This window comes from Diabrotica virgifera, chromosome 9 (assembly GCF_917563875.1).
Source record: "Diabrotica virgifera virgifera chromosome 9, PGI_DIABVI_V3a".
In the NCBI taxonomy this organism is placed as follows: domain Eukaryota; kingdom Metazoa; phylum Arthropoda; class Insecta; order Coleoptera; family Chrysomelidae; genus Diabrotica; species Diabrotica virgifera.
The window spans coordinates 156,778,798-156,801,311 of record NC_065451.1 but is presented as its reverse complement, the minus strand read 5'-3'; the positions used below and the strand labels follow the sequence as shown (position 1 = coordinate 156,801,311).

The window sequence follows — 22,514 nt, the reverse complement described above, 5'->3', positions numbered from 1 at the left end:
AACTAATAAAAAGAACTGTAGGTGGTACATGACTCAAAAAGTTTGAGAACCGCTGTTCTATAGAATTTGTGCTCTCCAAGTATATAAAAGCTATATTTTTTTGATATACTGATCTTATACACAGGACAATTTTTTGACGTCTTGTAAATTTCAAAGCTAGAGAAAAAAGCTCTCATTTCCACCCCAACAATAATAATAGGTCTGGATCCCGTGTATAAAAAAAAAGTTGATTAATAGCAAGCTGGAAATTTGTTAATAGCTTAAGGGTGTCTAGTTGGACAAACTTTGACATATGGGAACACTGGAACAGGGGAAGTTTTAATTGTGGAACAGGTTAAAAGTTTGGAACGGTCAGACCACGAAAACGGCACATGTATTTTGTCCGACAGAACAGACTTAAACTCTCCGAACAGAGATTAAACTCTCATGCAAAAATCAGACTGCTATTTATCACCAAATGGGCGTTTTAATGAGTGGAACATGTAGAATATCTCAAATGACAGGACTTATGACAGGTGATAAATAGCAGTCTGATTTTTGCATGAGAGTTTAATCTCTGTTCGGAGAGTTTAAGTCTATTCTGTCGGACAAAATAATTGTGCCGTTTTCGTGGTCTGACCGTTCCAAATTTTTAACCTGTTCCACAATTAAAACTGCCCCTGTTCCAGTGTTCCCATATATCAAAGTTTTTCCGACTAGACACCCTTAAGCTATTAACAAATTTGCAGCTTGCTATTAATCAACTTTTTTTCATACGCGGGATCCAGACCTATAACTGTACCTAGTATATAGCCACTTTTGTACACATTGATTAGCGCGCTAATAATCGGCAGAATAACGCAAAAGATGGAAAACATATTAAGTTGTGAGATACAATGAAATGAAACTAGTAGAGTTGGGAAATTTAGCGATAAAAACGTATAAATTTAAATTATATTTATTGTTTCCCACCTTTAGACGTATCAGAGGAGAATGTCAACTAAAACAGTCACTCTCACAGTGGCTAAACTCGTGTGATACGTCTAAAGGTGGGAAACAGTAAATATAATGTAAATTTATAGGTTTTTGTCGCTAAACTTTCCACATCTACTAGTTTCATTTTTTTTATCTAATAACTTAATGTTTTCCATCTTTTACGTGATTTTGCGGGTTATTAGAGCACTCATCACTGTATATAGTCTGAGTCCACAAGTCTTTACCCGTGCCTTATTAACGCCTGGCGAGATAATCATTCTGTTCCACGCATGAAACTAATGACAAACCAGTTACCGCCTCTTATTAAGTAAAAACACATATTATTTTTATGAACGATCTATGCATACAATGAAAAGAGATAGGTACAAAAAAGACGATTGGGGATGTTTTCACATATTTTAAGTACAATTTCTGACGTTTTGGTTTGCTTACATTTATGGCTGTCAGTTTGTTGAAGTTTTTTATAGTATACAAACAGTTGTTTTCCCAACTAATTTTATATTGTAGTTTGAAATTTTATGATAAGTTTCTGTTATTTTACGATTAATTTTGACAACTAACCTCATTGACAGAGTTAAGGAATGCTTGTGTTCAATGTTCCGCCAAAGTGAATAAAATATCAAAAAGAAAGTATGTTATTAATTTTTTTTATAAATTGCTTATTTATTTATTAATCAATGATAATAAAAGAATTTATTAAGCTACTTCAAATGTAGCTGTAATTCTGCACCAAAATTTTAAAGCAAAACTTACATTTGCCATTTTATTTATTTGATAACGTCAAATTTTAACCCGTGATTGGAACAGTAGCTACTTACTGTCACTTGCTGTTGTGTTTAGTAAATTTTTCGACTTATTTCGTATGCTTTAACTTTAAAGGATGACGCACGGGTAAAGACTCGTGGACTCACCTGTATAGAGATGTTTGAAATAATGGAATAAATTCAATTTATCGAAAACAGTCCACTTTGGAGAAAAATCCCGTGACAGGTCGATTTTTATTTCTAAATTATGATTTTTTGACATATTATAATATACTATAATAGTGACTTCATTCATTTGGGCGTTTGATGTAATCGATGATTTTTTTAAAATGGAAACGGGGGTCGTGTTGTAGCTTATTTGAAAGGTTAGTCAATTCTCTAGTTAGTAATATAAACAATAACATTATTATTTATACAGGGTGGCCAAAAATATATTTTTTTGAAATCAATTAATTGACGCAAAAAGAAGAATATAACTAGATATGTAATTTATTTAACTCAAAATACATTTTACTGATGTAAGAAAATATAAAAAAAATTATTTGATACATAAACATTGCTTTTCGCATAAATTAAATGTCAAACAGCCACTCACCTACTTGTTGGCAGTTTGAACATTTAATTTAAGCGAAAAGCAATGTTTATTTATCAAATAAACATATTTTTCTCTTTTCTCATAGTAGTAGAATGTATTTTGAGTTAAATAAAATACATACATTCTTCTTTTTGCAGCAAATAATTTAATTCAAAAATAATTTTTTTGGCCACCCTTTATAAATAAGGATCATGTTTATATTACCGAATAGAGAATTAAATAACCTTTTAAATAATCTACTACACGACCCCTATTCCCATTAAAAAAATCATCGATTACGTCATCACGCCCTAATGGATGACGTTACTATTATGGCATATAAATATGTCAAAAAATCATACTTTAAAATTCAAAATCGACCTGTCTCGGGATTTTTCTCCAAAGTGACCATAAAATGAATTTATTCCATAATTTAGAATCTCTGTGTATATGGATTTTAAATCTGTACATTTATCTTGGCGATTGTATTTCATCAAATAAATAAAAAATTTCATTAGATAAATCACCACGTTAGTTTCTTCACTTCATTCCACAATAGAATGACTCAGTTCTCACAAGAAAAAAAATTAATGCTTTTATAGTATTCTTTGTGGTAGGGGAGCAAAGTATGCTAAATTTGCAGTCACTCGAGCGCTTTGGGGACCTATTGGGTTGTGAAGAGTAGGTCCCAAAACCAAAAAAAGTTAAGTAAAGATTTCAATTTTAGTAGGCGCTTGCCATTTTTAATTTAATTTTCCATTTCCAACAATCGTCTTTTCGGATTATGACGCCATCTATCCATAATTCTAAAAAATGTTTCGCAAAAAGTTACTTATTTTTAAGTATGGAATTCAAATCTGCAATAAAAAATGGGGCTCCTATTTAGGATTTTAAAGTAACCCCCCACCCCACCTCCGTGGGAGGTCGTGTGTGGTGCCATTCTATAGATTTTTCAAAAATATTGAATAAGTGTATTTTACAGTTTTTCGATCTGATGTTCATTTCGCGAAATATCGCGGGATTCGTATTTAAAATATTAAATTCCCCCCCCCCCAGCCCTCACCGTGGGAGTCGTGTATAGTAGCAGTCGATAGATTTTTAAAAAATATTGAGCACATATTTTTTAGTTTTTCGATCTGTCATTTATTTCGCGAAATATTCACTTTTTTCTTGTGAAACTTTGGGACTCACCCATTTCCTTACGCCCGGCTCAAATCGTCTGATTTTTGAAATATATACTCTTTTTCATTTATTTAACTTACATTATCTTAATCTGACAATTTGGAGTTTTTTAAGGATAGATTTTTTTTTCGGGCCCCCCTTAACGAACTCCCTTGTAAGAGCCAATATATGGTAGACGTACGTACATCTGCAGGGTACCAGGATTCTCCCCATATGATAATCTGACGCGCTCGAGTAACTGCAAAAATCTCCGCTTGGGCTTGCCTACCATTAGTGTCTTCAAATATAAACACTAAAAGTTAAAGGGTTAATACTGTATTAATATTATTATAATTAGGTTAGGTTAGTTATCTTGTACTTTGTCGTCTAATAATTTAAGTATTCTTTTCGTTCTGTCTCTCTGTTAACATCCAATTTATTGTTTATTGCATTCACTTTGATTCACTGCACACAAAGAACACCTTTGAAGATACTTTATTACATAGAATCGAATATATATTATATCTCCATTGATCGCAGCGATTTAAGCGGTATAACAAATCGGCGCCAAGTAACATGAGTTAGGTTATATTAGGGAAAGGCGGGGTTGTCAGATTTATGGTGCCACTATGCCACTTTTTTTATTGGTGCCAAATTGACTAAAATTATATAGTTACATACAGTTGTATATAGTAGAGCGCCCTCTATCGAAAAATGCCTGAACAAATCAATATGTCCGTTTAGAAAAAGTCTCAATCTGGCACCATTACGTTTTTTACATATTCTGCATTAGGAACACTTGTACTCTCCTAGGACGAAAACATACACGCTGTCGTACTGGCACCCAAAATCGGGTGCCACATCGTCAAATTGGGTGCGACATTGACATGTTTTGCTTAAAAATGGTGCCAGATTGACAGAATATATCTGTATATATATATATATATATATATATATATATATATATATATATATATATATATATATATATATATATATATACATCATTCTATCATTGTTGCGTCTGATAACATCCCAATTACATTCATTATTGATACCTTCGAATTATTGCGTCCGTATATCGGACGCAATAATGTCAAGCCATAATTTTCGTTGTTCCTGTCGTTTTTCAAGTATCATTGCTACTCTGTAAGTTGACAAAATATTCAAACTTCTCCTTTTTAATTCCAATTTGGCAACATATAATCAGATGACAGATATATTTTATGATTTCAATTTTGTATCAGGACGCAATAATGTTAGCAACCAGTTTATTGTTAGTTCATCGATTTTCCTTGTTGGCGCTAAGATAATATACTACTCCAAGTATACATTTGACAAAGCACGCATATTATTGCTTCCGAAATGTGGCAACTCTGTTATCTATTTTTACTTTAATAGATATACATATTTGAGATCCGTATTGTACGTGGATTTTTAAGAAAATAGTTTTCTTAAAAACAGTTTACTATCAATATGAATCGTGGGAAGCGAATATTAAATGAGTGCCTAAAACAAGGTTATAGAATAGAAATATGCCTTGATGTCATGAACAATTTAACAATTTTATAGACAAAGCTTACAAGAATCATAAATAAAAACAATAATAAATACAATTTACTAAAATTATACAAATCGTCAATATAAATTAAACATAATAAAGTGAAATAAAAATCAGTACCCTAACAATATATTGCAAAATTAAAAAAAAATTGCAAATTGCGTAATCTACCTTAAGAAATCTAATAAGTTATGCTGCTGCATATGACACTCAAATATACAGTGCGTCCATAAAGTAACGCATAAATTCATTATTTTGTAAACCGGCGTCATTAAGGAAAAATCCCGAAACAGGTCGATTTTTATTTTTAAATTCCGATTTTTTGGCATATATATCATACTAGTGACGTCATCCATCTGAGCATGATGACGTAATCGATGATGTTTTTTAAATGAGAATAGGGGTCATGTGATAGCTCATTTGAAAGGGTATTCAATTCTCTATTCACTAATATAAACATTAACATATTTATTTATACATGGTGTTCAAAAAAACATTTTTTTAATTAAAATAATTGAGACAAAAAGAAGAATGTATGTAATTTATTTAATTCAAAATAAGTTTTACTGTTGTCAGAAAACAGGAAAAACATGTTTATTTGACAAATAAATATTGTTTTTCGCTTAAATTCAATGTTAAAGCTGCCACCCACCTGTCTCTTGGCAGTTTGAACATTTCGTTTAAACGAAAATCAAATGTTTATTTGTCAAATAAAATTTTTTTCTCTTTACTGACAGTAGTAAAATGCATTTTGATTTAAAATAAATTACATATATTCTTCTTTTTGTCTCACTTATTTTAATTAAAAAAATGTTTTTTGAACACCCTGTATAAATAATTATGTTATTGTTTATATTATTGGATAGAGAATTAAATACCCTTTCAAATGAGCTATCACATGACCCCTATTCCCATTTAAAAAAATCATCGATTACGTCATCACGCCCAGATGCATGACGTCACGAGGATAATATATATGCCAAAAAATCGTAATTTAAAAATAAAAATCGACCTGTTTCTGGATTTTTCCTCAAAGTCGCCGGTTTACGAAATAACGAATTTATGCCTTACTTTATGGACGCACTGTAGATTAAGATTCTACTTATACATAAGAATACTGTAATTTCTTAGTTATTGGTTAAGAAACTCTGCTATTGAATAATATTGGTCTTTCAGATAAATAGGCTTTTGTCATTTTAAGTTGCAGAGGGAGATGGTTGTATAGTTTTTTTGCAGAATATAATATAGATTTCTTTACTAACTCACTGGACGGGATCGGTAAATAGATGTCAAAGGTAGAATTTCTGGTGGAATAGTCATGTCTAGGTCTTGCTGGAAAGACATGTAGATGTTTACGAATTAAACAAACAGTTTCTAAAATATATAAAGAAGGTAGTGTTAGAATCCTGTGACCTTTGAAGTAGCTTCTGCAATGTGTTGTTCTTCTGAGGCCAAACAGATATCTTATTGCTCTTTTTTGTAATTTCAAAACAACATCGGATTGGGCAGCTGTACCAGAACCCCAAAAAGGCAGACCATATCGAAGATGGGACTCGAACAATGAAAAGTATGTTATTTTGGAAGAGGCTAAATTCATTTCCTTCGAAACAGATCTTATTGCAAAGCAAGCTGAGGATAGTTTCTTGCTTAAGACATCGATATGAAGGGACCATTTAAGGTTGCTATCTAAAAAAATACCAAGAAACTTTACAGAATCAACGATACTGATCTGGCTGTTATAAAGAGGTAAGGGTTGAAGTGTTCCTTTATAGGATAATGCTACTAATATACGTTAAAAGAGGGTAAATTAGAATCGGACCAGGATTTTATTGTGAGTAGATCAGAAGTTATAGTAGCATGAAGAGTTGCGATATTTGAGTTGCTCCAAGTGATACTGGTATCGTTAGCAAAAAGAAAAACTTTTCCATCGTTTTTTAAACTAGTGATGTCATTAGTAAAGATAAGGAAAAGTAGAGGACCCAATAATGAACCTTGTGAACCACATACAACATTTTTGAGACTAGAGTCTGTATCATTTGCTCTAACTCGTTGTTTCCTATTATCCAAGTAAGATTGAAACCAGTTCAAAGAAATACCTTGAATTCCATAGAAATCTAGTTTTTTTTTTATCAAAATGTCGTGATTTACACGATCAAAAGCTTTGACATAATCACAAAAAAACCGTGGCAGTGTGCAGATTATTGTTTAATGCTTGATAAACCTCATGTAGTACAGAAAACATGGCATCGATGGTACATTTATTATTTAAAAAGCCGAACTGATTTTGTGATAAAATCTTGTTATCAACGAGAAAGGAAATAAGTCGGGCTTTTATGAATCTCTCAATAATTTTGGAGAGTACCGGTAGTAATGCAATAGGTCTATAATTGCAGGCAGTAGATTTTTCACCATCCTTATGAAGAGGAATAATGATGGCCGTCTTTAGGCACTCTGGAAATTTACCTTTCTCAAAAGAATTATTAATTAGAGAGATGAGGACTCCAAACACATTGTCTGGGAGATTTGAGAAAATTTTTATGGATAGTCCATCGGTACTACAGGAAGAGTTGCTTTTGATACTATTGATTGTTTGGATCAGTTCAGATTTATCAACCGGTCTTATAAAGAATGAATTCGAAACCTTTCTTGAATTAGGGAGATAGGAAATGGGATCTTGTTGTGACACAATAGTTGATGTTATATTTTTACTCACATTAACAAAGTATTCATTTAGATTTTTTGGGTCTGGAAGGGAAAATGTTTGAGTTGTGTGAGTTTTATTTCGAAGATCGTTTATTATGGACCAAGTTTCTTTTGCAACACTTTTAGAGCTGCTGAGACGATTTTGATAGTAAAATTTTTTAGCTGATTTTATAAGTTTTAAATAGATTGCCCTGTACTTGGTGATATATTCAGTAACAGAGACGTTGGTAGTAAATTTCTTGATGTAGACTAGTGAACGCATATTTTTGGCTGATATGCGGACACCTTTGGTAGTCCAGGGTTTGCGATGTTTTGGCTTAATTGTGATTAAAGGAAATGCTTTATTGAAGAAACAGACAAGCTTATTCAACAAATCACTGAAATTATAATTGACGTCCATAGAAGGAAAATGCCACTCAGAGGTTAAGCATAAATTTTGGAATTTAAGAAAGTTCCGACCGGAAAAAATCCTGCTTAACGTCGAGTTTTCGAGGAGGACTTGCTAAAGATGTTATAAACTTCGTATAAACCGCTTCATGATCAGATAGTCCCGCATTAACAGTTGTAGCGCAGACATCACGGGGTGAGAAATCTGAGACAATATAATCAATTATGGTAGATGAAGTTTTTGTAATTCTTGTAGGAGAATTAATGTGCATTGATAGATCATATGATTCAAATATGTTGACCAGGGATATTTGTGTAGCACAAGTAGCAGGATAATTAATATTAAAGTCACCGCATTGAATTTTTCTGCTTTTATGAGGCAGGTCATCTAACAAATTTAGCAGGTTCTGAAATAATAGTTCCACGGAAGAGTCAGGTGATCTATAAATGCAAATAATATAAAGATTAAGGTTCTTACTGTAAACTAAGGAAAACTCAAAGAATGCTTCACTTAATAAAAAGTCATATTTTGTTACCAGAGAAAAATCATTATTTGTAGAAAGAATTTGGGTGCCTCCATGAGCTGAACTTAGACGGTCATACCTAGCAATAGTGGAATATTTTTCTACAAAAAAAGGCTCGTTGACTTCAAGCCAGTGCTCAGTAACCGCAACTATCGGTGGAAACCCTAATTCCTCTAGAAACAGAAATAATTCATCAGTTTTATATCTTATAGAACGAATATTAATCAGAACAATGCTAAATTTGTTATCACTAAAATTATTTGAGGATTCCAGTCCCCCAGAACACGTCGTGATGTTTAAAAATTTCGTCTTGGAGAGGCAGCGGAATAGTAGTTTCGGTGGCATTCCCTTGTAGACCTGGATCCCGCGTAAGAAAAAAAAGTTGATTAATAGCAAGCTGAAAATTTGTTAATAGCTTAAGGGTGTCTAGTCGGACAAACATTGATGCACGGGAACACTGAAACAGGGGAAGTTTTTAACGGTGGAGCATGATAAACGTGTCGTCCTGACAAGTTTATGATGGTGAAAAATAGCAAGTTGTTTTTAAATTTATTCAATAGCCAACGTTATATAATATATGAAAAAATGTTTGTCCGACAAAAAGGTTGGGCATTTTAACGAGTCCGACACGTAGAACATGTCACATCACAGGAACTATGTTGGTGATGAATAGCAGTCTGTTTTTTTGCATGAGAGTTTAATGAAAGGTTAAAAAAGCAATTGGGAGTTCTGTCGGACAAAATGAATGGGAAATTTTCCTAGTCGGACATTCTAAACATGTAAGATATAGACAAAAATGTTGGTGATAAATAGCAAGCTAATTTTGATTTGTTTATGTACAAATTATATTTTGTAACGCAAAAAGTTATATGTCGGACAAAAAGTTTGGGCAAATCGAAGGAAATAAATAAAAAACATTTTTTCAGAAAGACTTAGTCACATATTGATAAAGCTATTTTAGTTGTATATTATTATTTATATTCACATATTTGCATGTGCATATATTGTATATACATGCACACTCCAAAAACAGTGAGGTAAGTATCAATGCATGTATATATTGCAAAACAATTATTTTTTTGGGTGAAGTTTGTTCTAGATATTCTCAAAATGACAATAAAAAATATCAAAGAACATGTGAAAGCAATCTCTTAGGGTTTTCTAATTAGGCGCATCAGAAAGTACGGAAAATTTCCTACAAAAAACGTTGTATACATTTTTTTCCATACTCAAATCTTAACCCTGTAAACGACATTGAAAAATGTGAAGAGTCTAAAACTTCGGTGCTTATAAGAATAGACGTAAATATGACACATTATGCTTAGAAGTATGTATTAGAAGGCTGCATTTGTCAGTGTGACACTTTGTGCTATACAAAGTAGTATTTGAAAGTACATGGTCTCTGAGTTTCTGTTTGCCACGTGTGATGGAAATTAAAATTTATATTAACTATGGAGTGTTTTTGTGTCTATTTTTGAGTGTCAACATTTAAATTATAAGTCGCCAAATCAAAAGTGAAACCATTCAACGGAACATTTTTGAGTAATTTTCGAACATTTTACAAAGTTAGTAAAATACTTGGTCATCAATTCAATGAGGTTCAGTTGCCAGATAATTGTGAAAGTTCTATTGAATATCATTCTTCGTGCTATAATGCTTTGCTTGATTGAAAAAGGGTACCTAAATAAATTATTACTAAAATTGTATAACGTAATTTTTCTCAACTTTCTACAAATGAAATAATAATGTAATTAATATGTCACATGGCAAGAAATAATTTGCTGCCAAAATAAATCGATTAGTTTAAATTTGAAGTTACGATTGCAATTTATTATGAATTATTGTCAAAAGTGACAGTTTTTCTTAAATGGAAATGTATTCATAGACATAAGGGTAGACAGGGAATACAGTGCAAAAAGTCGATAGGTGGTCTATCTATCTCTTTTAACCAAGCGATCCCACGCATGTGGCAGACAAAGATAGCTAGACCACTCAATCCCTAATATAATTTGCCTGATCTACTATAAATATATTACAGTGAGGCATCTAAATGATGTTGACATAAATCGAAAGATATCGATTGTAATTGATTGCAGGTACTTTTGACATAGAATAATCACCCCTTATTGAAATTTCAAAAATTATTTTTTTTTAAATTGTCCGACTACAAAATCTACCCCTTATTTTTTTCCGACAACAGTCATTCTTGGTAAGGAATAATTTACTTAATTAAATTTCGTCTTTGTCGGAAAGCTATTTATCACAAGCATTTTTGTCTATATCTTACTTGTTTAGAATATCCGACTACGAAAACTTCCCATTAATTTTGTCGGACAGAACTTCCAATTGCTTTTTTAACCTTTCATTAAACTCTTATGCAAAAATCAGACTGCTATTCATCACCAACATAATTCCTGTGATGTGACATGTTCTACGTGTCGGACTCGTTAAAATGCCCAACATTTTTGTCGGACAAACATTTTCGCATATATTACATAACGTTGGCTATCGAATAAACTTAAAAACAACTTGCTATTTTTCACAATCATAAACTTGTCAGGACGACACGTTTATCATGCTCCACAGTTAAAACTTCCCCTGTTCCAGTGTTCCCGTGCATCAAAGTTTGTCCGACTAGACACCGTTAAGCTATTAACAAATTTTCAGCTGGCTATTAATCAACTTTTTTTTCTTACGCGGGATCCAGGTCTATTGATTTTTGCAGGTGAATAATTTTTTCCGAAGTTAGAAAAGACCTAAAAGCAGCAAGATCAGCGTCTACCTCATCTGCACCAATTCCATAAGCATTATTAAAATCTAGAAGAATTTTTCATAGATCTTCACTCTTTGTAGGAAGTCCTTCGGAAGCCAGAAACAGTTTAACACTTGTGTTGGTATACCCATCATAAAATACTAATGCAGGTTGGTCGTGTAGAAAAGCAAGATGAAGTTTAATGGCCTTTAAGATATCCGGTTCCCTTAATCTGGCTAACAGATATCGAGTATTAGAGTTATTGGTTAATCTAACTCTTGGTGAGGTCAATGGATCCAGATTAGTAGATGGTTCTAAAGTATCTTTCTTAGTGAAATTAATATGGGTATGGAACGGATTCTTGGTTTTGCAAATTTCGATGGCCTGTTTGTCTGTATGTATATTTGTGCTCTGAACTTCATCTTTGTTGTTGCATAAACTGCTATTTGAATTTTCCAGGCTAATACCTCTTCTGATATTCTTCGGATTTTTATGTGACCCAGATGAAAGCGTTGGTTCGAAATATGAAGATTCGATAGACCATTTAATGTTTACACCAGGTGGCCAAATGCCCTTATTAAGTAATAGGTTAATAGATGTTCTAGATTTTATACCTATTTTGAATGAAGAACCAGTTGTTGTGTCAGCGTCTTTAAAGAGGATGTAACGTCTTATATATATTCCTTGACACCTAGCTTCTCTTTAATATAGTGAACCACTTGTATAGGGGTGTATATTGGGCTCAAGTTACTAATAACTACAAAGTGACACTTATCTTCTATAATTTTTGACTTTTGCTCTGGACTTTCTTCGAAATGTTGAGGCTCTTCAGTTTGGGTAGAGGTGGCATAACATGTATTTTTCTTCAATACCTCTTTTTTCGTTCTTATGGTAGATAGACTTTTGATTAGATTGCTCATTTGATTCGATATTTCATTGATGTTTGAAGAGAGCCTTTCTGGGTCATACATCCTGTGTTCATCGAAGTTCCTATCGCCTCCCAGATGATGTTTACCCAACAGCTAAAATCTCCAAGCTGTTGATGGTTATGGAAAAAGGCGGAGCAGACCAATACAAAGAAAAATCTATAGATGACATAGGAGATGACAATACGGAAGAAAATCTTCTGGAACTTAATTATCATGACAGTGATGAGGGTGAAAATGATATGTTGGATGATTTAGTAAATAGCAAGGGTACCGAAATGTGGACCAGTAATAGCAATGCAGATAATACACTAATTAAAACAATTGCACCCAAATTAAAAAAGAAAATTATTAGGAAAGTCGTCCCGTGGACTAAAGAACAGAAGGAAGTAACATTAAAGTACTTTAAAAATCATATTAAAGTAAAGAAAGTCCCTAAAAGACTAGAGTGTGATGAGTTTAAGTAAAAGTTTAAAAAAATAATATACAACAAAGATTGGTTAAAAATCAAAATTTTTATACAAAATGCATATAAAGACAAGTAAGAAAATAATTAAAATCTGCTTTAGTATTTTTTTAGTATTTCCTTAAATGGTGGAGTTGAGTTTAATATTGTATATCATTTGGTTTCTAAGACATCCCAGGGGGTGATTTTATATGTGGTAATGTTTCATTTTTTTATGGCTATTTATTTAAAATCCTTAGTTTAGCTTCAGGTTAGGTATGGTAGAATGAAAGAACCTCATTTAAATTACTTTATCTTCTGTTCATAATTATACCTACAATCTGATTACTGCTTATCAAATAAATTATTAAATTGTTCCTGTTTTTAAATATGTTCAGAAAAAAAAGTTTAGGTCTATTTATGCATTTTATTTTTGTATTGTTAATGTTCACAACAAGAAGTACCTATGTATATACCTAAATATATATATATATATATATATATATAAATTTTGTTGCGCTATGAGAGCATTTCTATCAAATTTTTTTCCCATAGATGAATAGCCGTTCTCCCTTTCCGAAGCATGGAATTTTACTGCCTTATATATTTTTGTCCGTCAATTTTTTTTCTGTATAATTCGAAAAATTCAGAATAATTTATTACACAAATGATTCTGTTAACACAATTTTCAGTTTATCTCTAGATGCAATTATTAATTGTTTTCGGTTGCACTTGCTTCCATGCACTTACGGTCCAAATTAAGAAGTTGGTAATATTTATAGACTTTTTAATCTCCTTTGTAGAATCATATTCGTCCATTGACGACAGTAGCCTTAAAATCAAAAATTGTCGGCAGTATGTTGTAAAACATTTTATAATCCATTGATCCAGGGGTTGAATTCTGATGTAGTATTTGGTGGTAGAAATATTATTTTAACATTGGATAAAACAAGTTGTGGATGAGACGTACCATTGTCTAGAAACAAAAGAACTTTTCGATTTTCTCTCTGCATTCTTCTATCAAATTTATTTAGCCAGTCTGTCATGATTTCCCTTGTCATCCACGACTTCTTATGGCTATACCATTCGATAGGTAATTTTTCTCTGTGTGAAACCTTGAAACAACGGGGTTTTTTACTTTTTCCAATTACTGAGTGGCCTTTTTTGTCCCCTATTATGTTGGTGCAAAATAGTATTGTGACTCTTTCTTTGGAAGCCTTATTTGCAGTGCATCTTTCTCCTTTTAGGTATAAGTTTTGTTGGGTAATGCTCTAAAAAATAATCCCGTCTCATCTGCGTTAAAAATGTCTCGCGGAGAGAGAGCGAGCAGTTTCTCTTTCCAGTCAGAAACCACTAATAAATCTACAGCAGCTGCTTACGCACATATGGATTTCAAGGAAATATTATGACGCTTACAAAATTTCTCGAGCCATCCGCCAGAAGCTTTCATAATATCGAGACTTAGTTCCTTTGCAACTTCTAATGCTTTTTCTTGAATAATTTTACCACAAACAGGAATATTTTTAGACCTCACTTTACAAAACCAATCGAAAACGAAAACAATTTGGTCTCATGCAGCACCCTACGTTTTCAAAAATTTTATTTTCGCTTCCAGGTTTCCGCTCTCAGAAAATTAATTAATTTAATCACATGTTTCAAAATTTCACTAGCTTGAGTTTTTCCAATTCCAAATTTTTCTGCTAACTTTCTAACACTTAACTTATGCATCTCTGCATAATGAACCATATCGACTTTTTCTTTCAAACCTAAAAACTTCCTTTTGGTGGACGCCATATTATTTACGTTGCAAAACCTTCAGAACTAAAATTATTTCAGTTTTACTAATTTTACATAGGTCGATATTCAGATAAAATCTATTACGAAATTTAATCCGAAAGTAACAAAAATTAAGTTGAGTTTTTGAATATTTTGCTTCATCTGATATTTCCGTTAAAATTAATATAATAAAATACAATAACTTCATCATAAAATTTAATGTTCCTGGCATCGGCATTCGCGTCATCGGTCACACACAGGACATTAGTAAAATGTATTATTTTGCTTGCTTTGCTTACAGTTTGTTAATGTAAAGTGGAAATATCAAACTTTTATTACTTGGTGCCGCTAACGTAAACAGTTATATCAAATATCACCCATCTCATGGACATCTGTATTGATTTGAAATAATAAATCTATACTAAATTTACAATCAAGATGCAGTAGAAATAAACAAACCAAGGTTAAATGCTACTAGGAGCACTCCCGAATCGTAATTTACAATGTATAAATTTTGGAAATCATGATTTGGGATTTACAATGTATATACATTGTAAATTATGATTCTGGAGTGCTCCTAGTAGAATTTAACGTGTCTTGGTTTGTTTAATTCTACTGCATCTTGATTGTAAATTTAGTATAGGTAGCTTTATTATATAACATTAGAATGTAAAATATTTGGATAAAAATTTTTATTTTTCCATTTGCTGTCCGCATTTGCACAGGCCGTTGAAGGGAGTTAAAGAGTACAAGTTCGCATATCGCCGAATGATTTTTGTTTTAAAAATCGTCCGTATAGAGGAGGTGTCCGGCGAAGAAAGGTGTCCGTTAAGAGAGAGTTTACTATATAAAACTATAAATAAATGAAATATTACTTAATACGTTCTCAATAAATAAGGATCATTTTTATATGTAGATATCACAATTGTATCAAAATTGTATAGATATCATAATTGAATATAACAAGCAGTTCGAAAATTCCAACTAGTATTACAATTTCGCTACGAAGCTCAAATACCGGTAGGTAATTTAATATATTTTTTGTTTCATTTTATGTATAATGTATTTCTAAATATTAGTGCGTCCTTCAGTTTGGCAACATTGAATGGACGCAACTATGTATGGTTGGAGGTATATACGGAGTTAACAAAGCCGCCTGTTATAAAGATGCAATAATGGTTTAAAATAAACGAAAATTCGAATATTTAAAAAATTAAAATATAATAAAACAAAGTATAGTTCCATATTAGAAATTAAATTTTAAACCAATATTTGTCGGAAAATTATCAATTTTCCTTGTATTTCCATGAGACGCAATAAGATCGCTTTGTTATACGGACGCAGTAATGGTAACATGATATATATATATATATATATATATATATATATATATATATATATATATATATATATATATATAAAGTAGTAACTCTTGAGGATGCAGTCAGTCTATTTATTGGCCCACAAGACAAAGAAAACTCTTTGACTTACTGTCAAGCTTTCGAATTGCTTTAATTCTTTTTCAAGACATCTACAAAAATTTCAAAATATAAAAATGATGTACTTACAATTTATTTTTCTAACTTACTAGTCGTGAGATTAAAAGATAAAGTTGTAACTTTACAAAAAAGGACAATCACACACATATTAAAATATTTAAAGCAATCTAAAACATTATGTTGTTTCCATGGTTCGTTGTTCAACATTATATGAATTGTTTACCATTTCTTTAGGAGGAAAGCAAAACCAGTAACAATAGTTGTTTTTATTATAGTTGTTAATTTGATGAAAATAAAATAGTCCAGTCAATTTGTTTTCAGCCTATTATGAATTTTTAATGATGGAATGTACGATACAAAATCAGATTATGATGTTGTGCCAAATGTTTGTTGATATGCTAATATATAGCAATAAATGTTACTCAATTTGTCTATATCTGACTTTCTGTTTATGCATTTTTTATTTTTCTGGATGTGTGTCATTTCTACAAATAATCTCTTCTGCTCATTTTTCACCCTCTCTAAAATTGACGCTTGTGAAAAATTAAATGAATGATTCAGATTAATTGAGTGGTCGGCTAATGCACAAGCTTGTGATTTGTTTGTGTTAATATCACTTCTGTGCGAAATGATTCTGCTGTGTAATGTACGAGAAGTTTCTCCTATATATACCTTATCGCAGTCTGAGCAAGGTATTTGATACACTACTTTTGAACTCTCCTTAGTTGTTAGTGGATCTTTAGTTTTGGTGTATAAATGTGCTATAGTTTTGACGTTTCTAGTAGCAATTTTTATGTTTTCGAATCCTTTAAATAATTTAAGAAGTTTTGGTGTTAAGATAGGAATATAAGGTAAAGATCCAAATATTTGTGGTGTTGTTGGTACTAAGGTGTCAACTGTTGGACTATTGTTCATTACTTGGCTTACTAATGAACAATAGTCCAACAGTTGACACCTTAGTACCAACAACACCACAAATATTTGGATCTTTACCTTATATTCCTATCTTAACACCAAAACTTCTTAAATTATTTAAAGGATTCGAAAACATAAAAATTGCTACTAGAAACGTCAAAACTATAGCACATTTATACACCAAAACTAAAGATCCACTAACAACTAAGGAGAGTTCAAAAGTAGTGTATCAAATACCTTGCTCAGACTGCGATAAGGTATATATAGGAGAAACTTCTCGTACATTACACAGCAGAATCATTTCGCACAGAAGTGATATTAACACAAACAAATCACAAGCTTGTGCATTAGCCGACCACTCAATTAATCTGAATCATTCATTTAATTTTTCACAAGCGTCAATTTTAGAGAGGGTGAAAAATGAGCAGAAGAGATTATTTGTAGAAATGACACACATCCAGAAAAATAAAAAATGCATAAACAGAAAGTCAGATATAGACAAATTGAGTAACATTTATTGCTATATATTAGCATATCAACAAACATTTGGCACAACATCATAATCTGATTTTGTATCGTACATTCCATCATTAAAAATTCATAATAGGCTGAAAACAAATTGACTGGACTATTTTATTTTCATCAAATTAACAACTATAATAAAAACAACTATTGTTACTGGTTTTGCTTTCCTCCTAAAGAAATGGTAAACAATTCATATAATGTTGAACAACGAACCATGGAAACAACATAATGTTTTAGATTGCTTTAAATATTTTAATATGTGTGTGATTGTCCTTTTTTGTAAAGTTACAACTTTATCTTTTAATCTCACGACTAGTAAGTTAGAAAAATAAATTGTAAGTACATCATTTTTATATTTTGAAATTTTTGTAGATGTCTTGAAAAAGAATTAAAGCAATTCGAAAGCTTGACAGTAAGTCAAAGAGTTTTCTTTGTCTTGTGGGCCAATAAATAGACTGACTGCATCCTCAAGAGTTACTACTTTATATTTATATATACAGTCAAGAATACCACCATCTTATATATATATATATATATATATATATATATATATATATATATATATAAATCCCCTAATTTAAGAATAAAAATCGACCTGTCTGAGGATTTCTCTTTAAATTTGCCCTTTCTCGAGATAATGAATTTATGCAAACTCAAACGTCCTAACTTATACTACAGTGTCGCGCCCGCTTGATTAGCAATTAAAAAACAAAGGGAGTTTTCGATATTGTATTGCAAAAAACTTTTCGGGATTTCATCAATCAATGTTTAAAGAATATCTACCTACCTTGGCAACATTGAAATTTTTAGTTAAATGTCCGATTTAGGGTTAAAAATGGCCGATTTCGCAATTTTCAAAATTTTTAATCGCTTATATAACAAAAACTATTAACCTAAGAGAAAAATCACCAAACACCTTTTCTGTTTGGAATGATTCAAATATCCTAAAAAAACTTTGTTCGATGCAAAAAAATAATTTTTTAGGAAAAACCCATAATCTTTCCCCTCGCCTGGCAAGGTCTTATGCTCTTCAGAATCGCCTGTCATTGTACACATTTCTTCTAAATGACTTACTCAAACACATACTTAAATTTAAACTTTACAGGAGAAAGTTTATTTTACCCCCTAAATTTGCACTTTTCTATTCACCTGGTAGACACACGTGCACGGCTGATGCCTGCCAAGTCATGGTTTTTAGCCTTGGTGTGCTATGAATTATCACTAGATTAATTTCTAGCCATACAGGACGACCGTTAGTCGGAGGGTTCACTAGCTCTTAGACTATAAGTTAGCTTTTTAGACCAATTTTAAGCTCAGGAGTGTAAAGTTAAGCTATGGCCCATTCTTTACCAAACACCCTGTACCTATTATATAGGTATGTACATATGTATTATATTATACACTATATGTGTCGCCTACCCGTATACTGAGGTCAAGAGCCGCCACTGGTATTCCTGTATATTTGAAAGTATTTTTATATTATGTACGACAAACGAGAAATTGGACTTCCTCGTACTAATGCCGCATCCTTTATCTTCTTCTTCTTCTTCACGTGCCATATCAGAATTATCCGACATTGGCGATTACCATTGCGAAGGCTTCTTGATCTTCTGCAATATGGAATAATTGTCCTGCATTTGATATCTGAGTCCATTCACGAATGTTTTTTAACCAACAAACTTGTTTTCAGTTGTAATATTTTATATCGACTTCCCTCAAAGACCAAAAAGAAAGGAAAAGGCCAGTCAAAATTAGGCGAATATATACTAATCTACAGTGGAGTAGCAAAAGAAAACAGGGCCAAAGAGGGTGTAGCCTTACTAATACACCAAAGATACCAAAATAACATCAAGGAGTGTTAATATGTATCAGAAAGGATTGTCACAGCAAAAATTAGAATGGAGAGAGAAGACTTAAACATCATATAAAATAATATGTTATGCAGACGACGCAATACTAATCTCTCAAAGTGAAAATGATTTACAACGTATGCTGCACGAATTTAATATAACCGCTAGAAAATTTAACATGTCAATTTCCCCAAAAAAGACTAAATGCATGGTTATAACAGCAGATCTAATAAGGTGTAAATTAGAGGTGGAGGGTCAAATAATAGAACAAGTCATGGAGTTTAAATATCTAGGCATCACACTATGCAGCTACGGAAAGCTCGAAACAGAAGTGGAAGATCAGGTGAATAAAGCAAACAGAGCCGCAGGTTGCCTGAATGAAACAATATAGAGAAATAAAAACATCGGAAAAGAAGTGATAGGCAGAAACACGACCTGATACAGAAAGGACAAAAAGAATGCTAGAAACATCAGAGATTAAAACATTGCGAAAAATCGATTGTAAGACGCTGTGGGATAGAGCTAGAAGTGCAGATATACGAAGGAGATGCAAGGTGGACAACATTAATAACTGGGTGAAAAGCAGAAGAGTAGAATGGAACGACCACATAAGCCGAATGACAACAAATAGAGTAGTAAGGACGGCGCGAGACGGTTCCCCAATAGGAAGACGATCAGTGGGAAGACCACGAAAAAGTTGGAATGACAACTTACTGGATTCACATTGAAAAACAGACAGAGTAATGTCTATATAAAAAGAAAAAGAAGAAGAAGAAGAAGAAGACTTCCCCTCACTATATGTCCCAGATAAGGCATCTTTCGATGTTTATCAATCTTTAGCAGTTCTCTATCTTTGTTGACCCTCCTTAGTAATTCTTCATTAGTTTTCCTTGCTGTCCAAGGTATCTTCAGCATTCGTCTACAAATCCACATTTCCAATGCTTCAATTTTTTTCATGATCGATACTTTTAGCGTCCACACTTCTGCACTATACAAAAGTACGGACCAAACATAGCACTTAACCATTCTTTTCTTAGTTCTAAACCGAGATCATTATTGCATAAAAGTAGTTTTAGTCATTGCTATTCTACGTTTTATTTCTATGTCTGGATATAGTTGGTCCGTTATCACAGTTCCCAAATATGTCATTTTGTGAACTTTCTCAACTTAGGACTCCGTTTAATTGAAGCTTTGCATCGGGATGTGGGTCACGACTAAACACTAAAAATTTGGTTTTGTTTGAGTTTATTTTAATGCCCATTTCCTCTCCTACCTCGTGAATACGATCCAGCAGAATTTGGAGACCTTCAATATTATCTGACAGAATTACTGTATCGTCTGCATATCTAATCACATTAAGTAGTTCCCCGTTGATTTTTATTCCATACGGCTGTTGCCCAAAGCCTTTTTAAATAATTGGTCCGAGTAAACATTGAACAATGTTGGCGACAAAATGCAACCATGTCTGCCTCCTCGTTGTATGGAGATTTCATCGGTGTAGTTATCTCCAATTTTTACGATAGCAGTTTGATCCTGTATCTAGGACAATGAAAAACATGAACACACTGTACTATTAAATTTATTTAAACCCAAAATGAACAAATTTCTGAAACCCTTTATGCAAACCCTTCAATAGACCTAATTTTTCTCCACAGACTCCTTTGTAATCATCATCCTCTACAGAAAAAACAGCAAAACCACCCAATCTTTTATATTTTACGTACTGGCCCTAAAACAGAGATTATTGAAAAAAAAATTAAAAAAGGGAACTAAGCACATACATTTTTTAAATAAAATAAAAAACAACATAATGTAAGGGTACCCCCCGTTAAGATAGGCAAAATGCCCTCACTCTTAGAATTCAATATTTTTAATTTTTTTACGTTCTGTGCAATTAAAAAATGAGATAACGCGGATTTTTAGCTCGCTACCCCCCCTGACCCCTCCCCCCACAGCCAAAAAGGTAGATTTTTAGATTTAATTTTTTTTAGTTGGGTTGCAATTGATTTAAAAATTTCAAAAAATTCACACGTATAGCTGAGGCTTTTACAAAGCATGTCCATTTTTTGTGAACCCTTAGGTCGAGTGTACATAACCTCAAAATTTTTTTTAACTTTTTAAAACCTATAACTTTTTTTTGGAGGGGGCTGCAGGTCCAATTTTTTTTGGATTTTGTGTACTTTATCAAAAGCTATCTCTCTGATTTTTTCAGATTTTTCCGTCAGGTGCGCCATCTTGAAAAATCCGGAAAACTATTTTTTTAGGGGGTATTTAAGTAATTTTCTTCATTTTATATACTTCAACATAGATTAACTCAAGGCTTTGTCAATAGATTATGTATAATTTAAAATAAATGAGTATTTAAAGATTTTCAAAAATTGGGAAAAACACCTTTAAACCCCCCAAAATCCATGTTTTTAAGTTATGTAATGGTTTTTGCGGGCTTAATGATATTTTTTGAGATCGATACAGCCTGAATATTTTTTTTCATTTTTTTACGTTATATGTGATTAAAAAATAAAGACTAATCGCATTTTTAGCTCAACACCCCCTCCCCCTGCCACCCACAAAAACGTCAATTTTTTTATTTTTTCTTGTTTAATGTTGCAATTAATTTAAAATTTTTATGAGGCTTCTACAAAACATATGTATCTATTTTTTATAGACCCGTGTAGGTCGAGTGTACAATACATATAACCTCAAAATTCCTTTTTTATTTTTTTAAAACGTATTTTTGACTTCCAATCGATATTTTTTTAAAACGTCCAATGAACATTGTACATCTCTCTCTCTCTCGTACGTCCGCTTCAATACATGCTGAGCGCTCATTTTTAATTACTAAAAATAATAGTTAGTAATAAAATAATTACAAAATTTCTTTAGGCTATTGCAGGGGAGGCTTTAAACTTTGAGTTGGTCACTTTATGGCTTTCATAGTAATAATTTTTAATCGAGTTATTAGGCCTTGAAAATGGCTATTTTCGCGTTTTTCAAATTTGAAATTGTATGTAACTCGACAACAGTCAATTTTATAGAAAAATCACAAGATACTTTTTTTGCTCAGCTTGATCCATAGAATCTAAAACAAATTTGTCCGAAGTGAAAAAATTGATTTTTTGAATTCGTTTAAAAAATGTTTAAACAATTTTCCGACCGTTGTACTGCCTGGCACCTTGT

General features: G+C 32.1%; 2 protein-coding genes across 10 annotated transcripts in view; one reads left to right on the top strand and one right to left on the bottom strand.

Moving 5' to 3' along the window:
* The window catches only part of LOC126891728 (uncharacterized), an 827,477-nt gene that overhangs the window by 402,833 nt on the left and 402,130 nt on the right, over positions 1-22,514 (top strand). The window lies entirely within an intron of this gene.
* The window catches only part of LOC126891732 (probable chitinase 10), a 114,987-nt gene continuing 113,371 nt past the window's right edge, over positions 20,899-22,514 (bottom strand). The window contains exon 11 of the mRNA XM_050661007.1: positions 20,899-21,066. Coding sequence (XP_050516964.1) covers positions 20,917-21,066 — 150 coding nt within the window. The 3' untranslated portion in view covers positions 20,899-20,916. The remainder of the gene's footprint in view (positions 21,067-22,514) is intronic.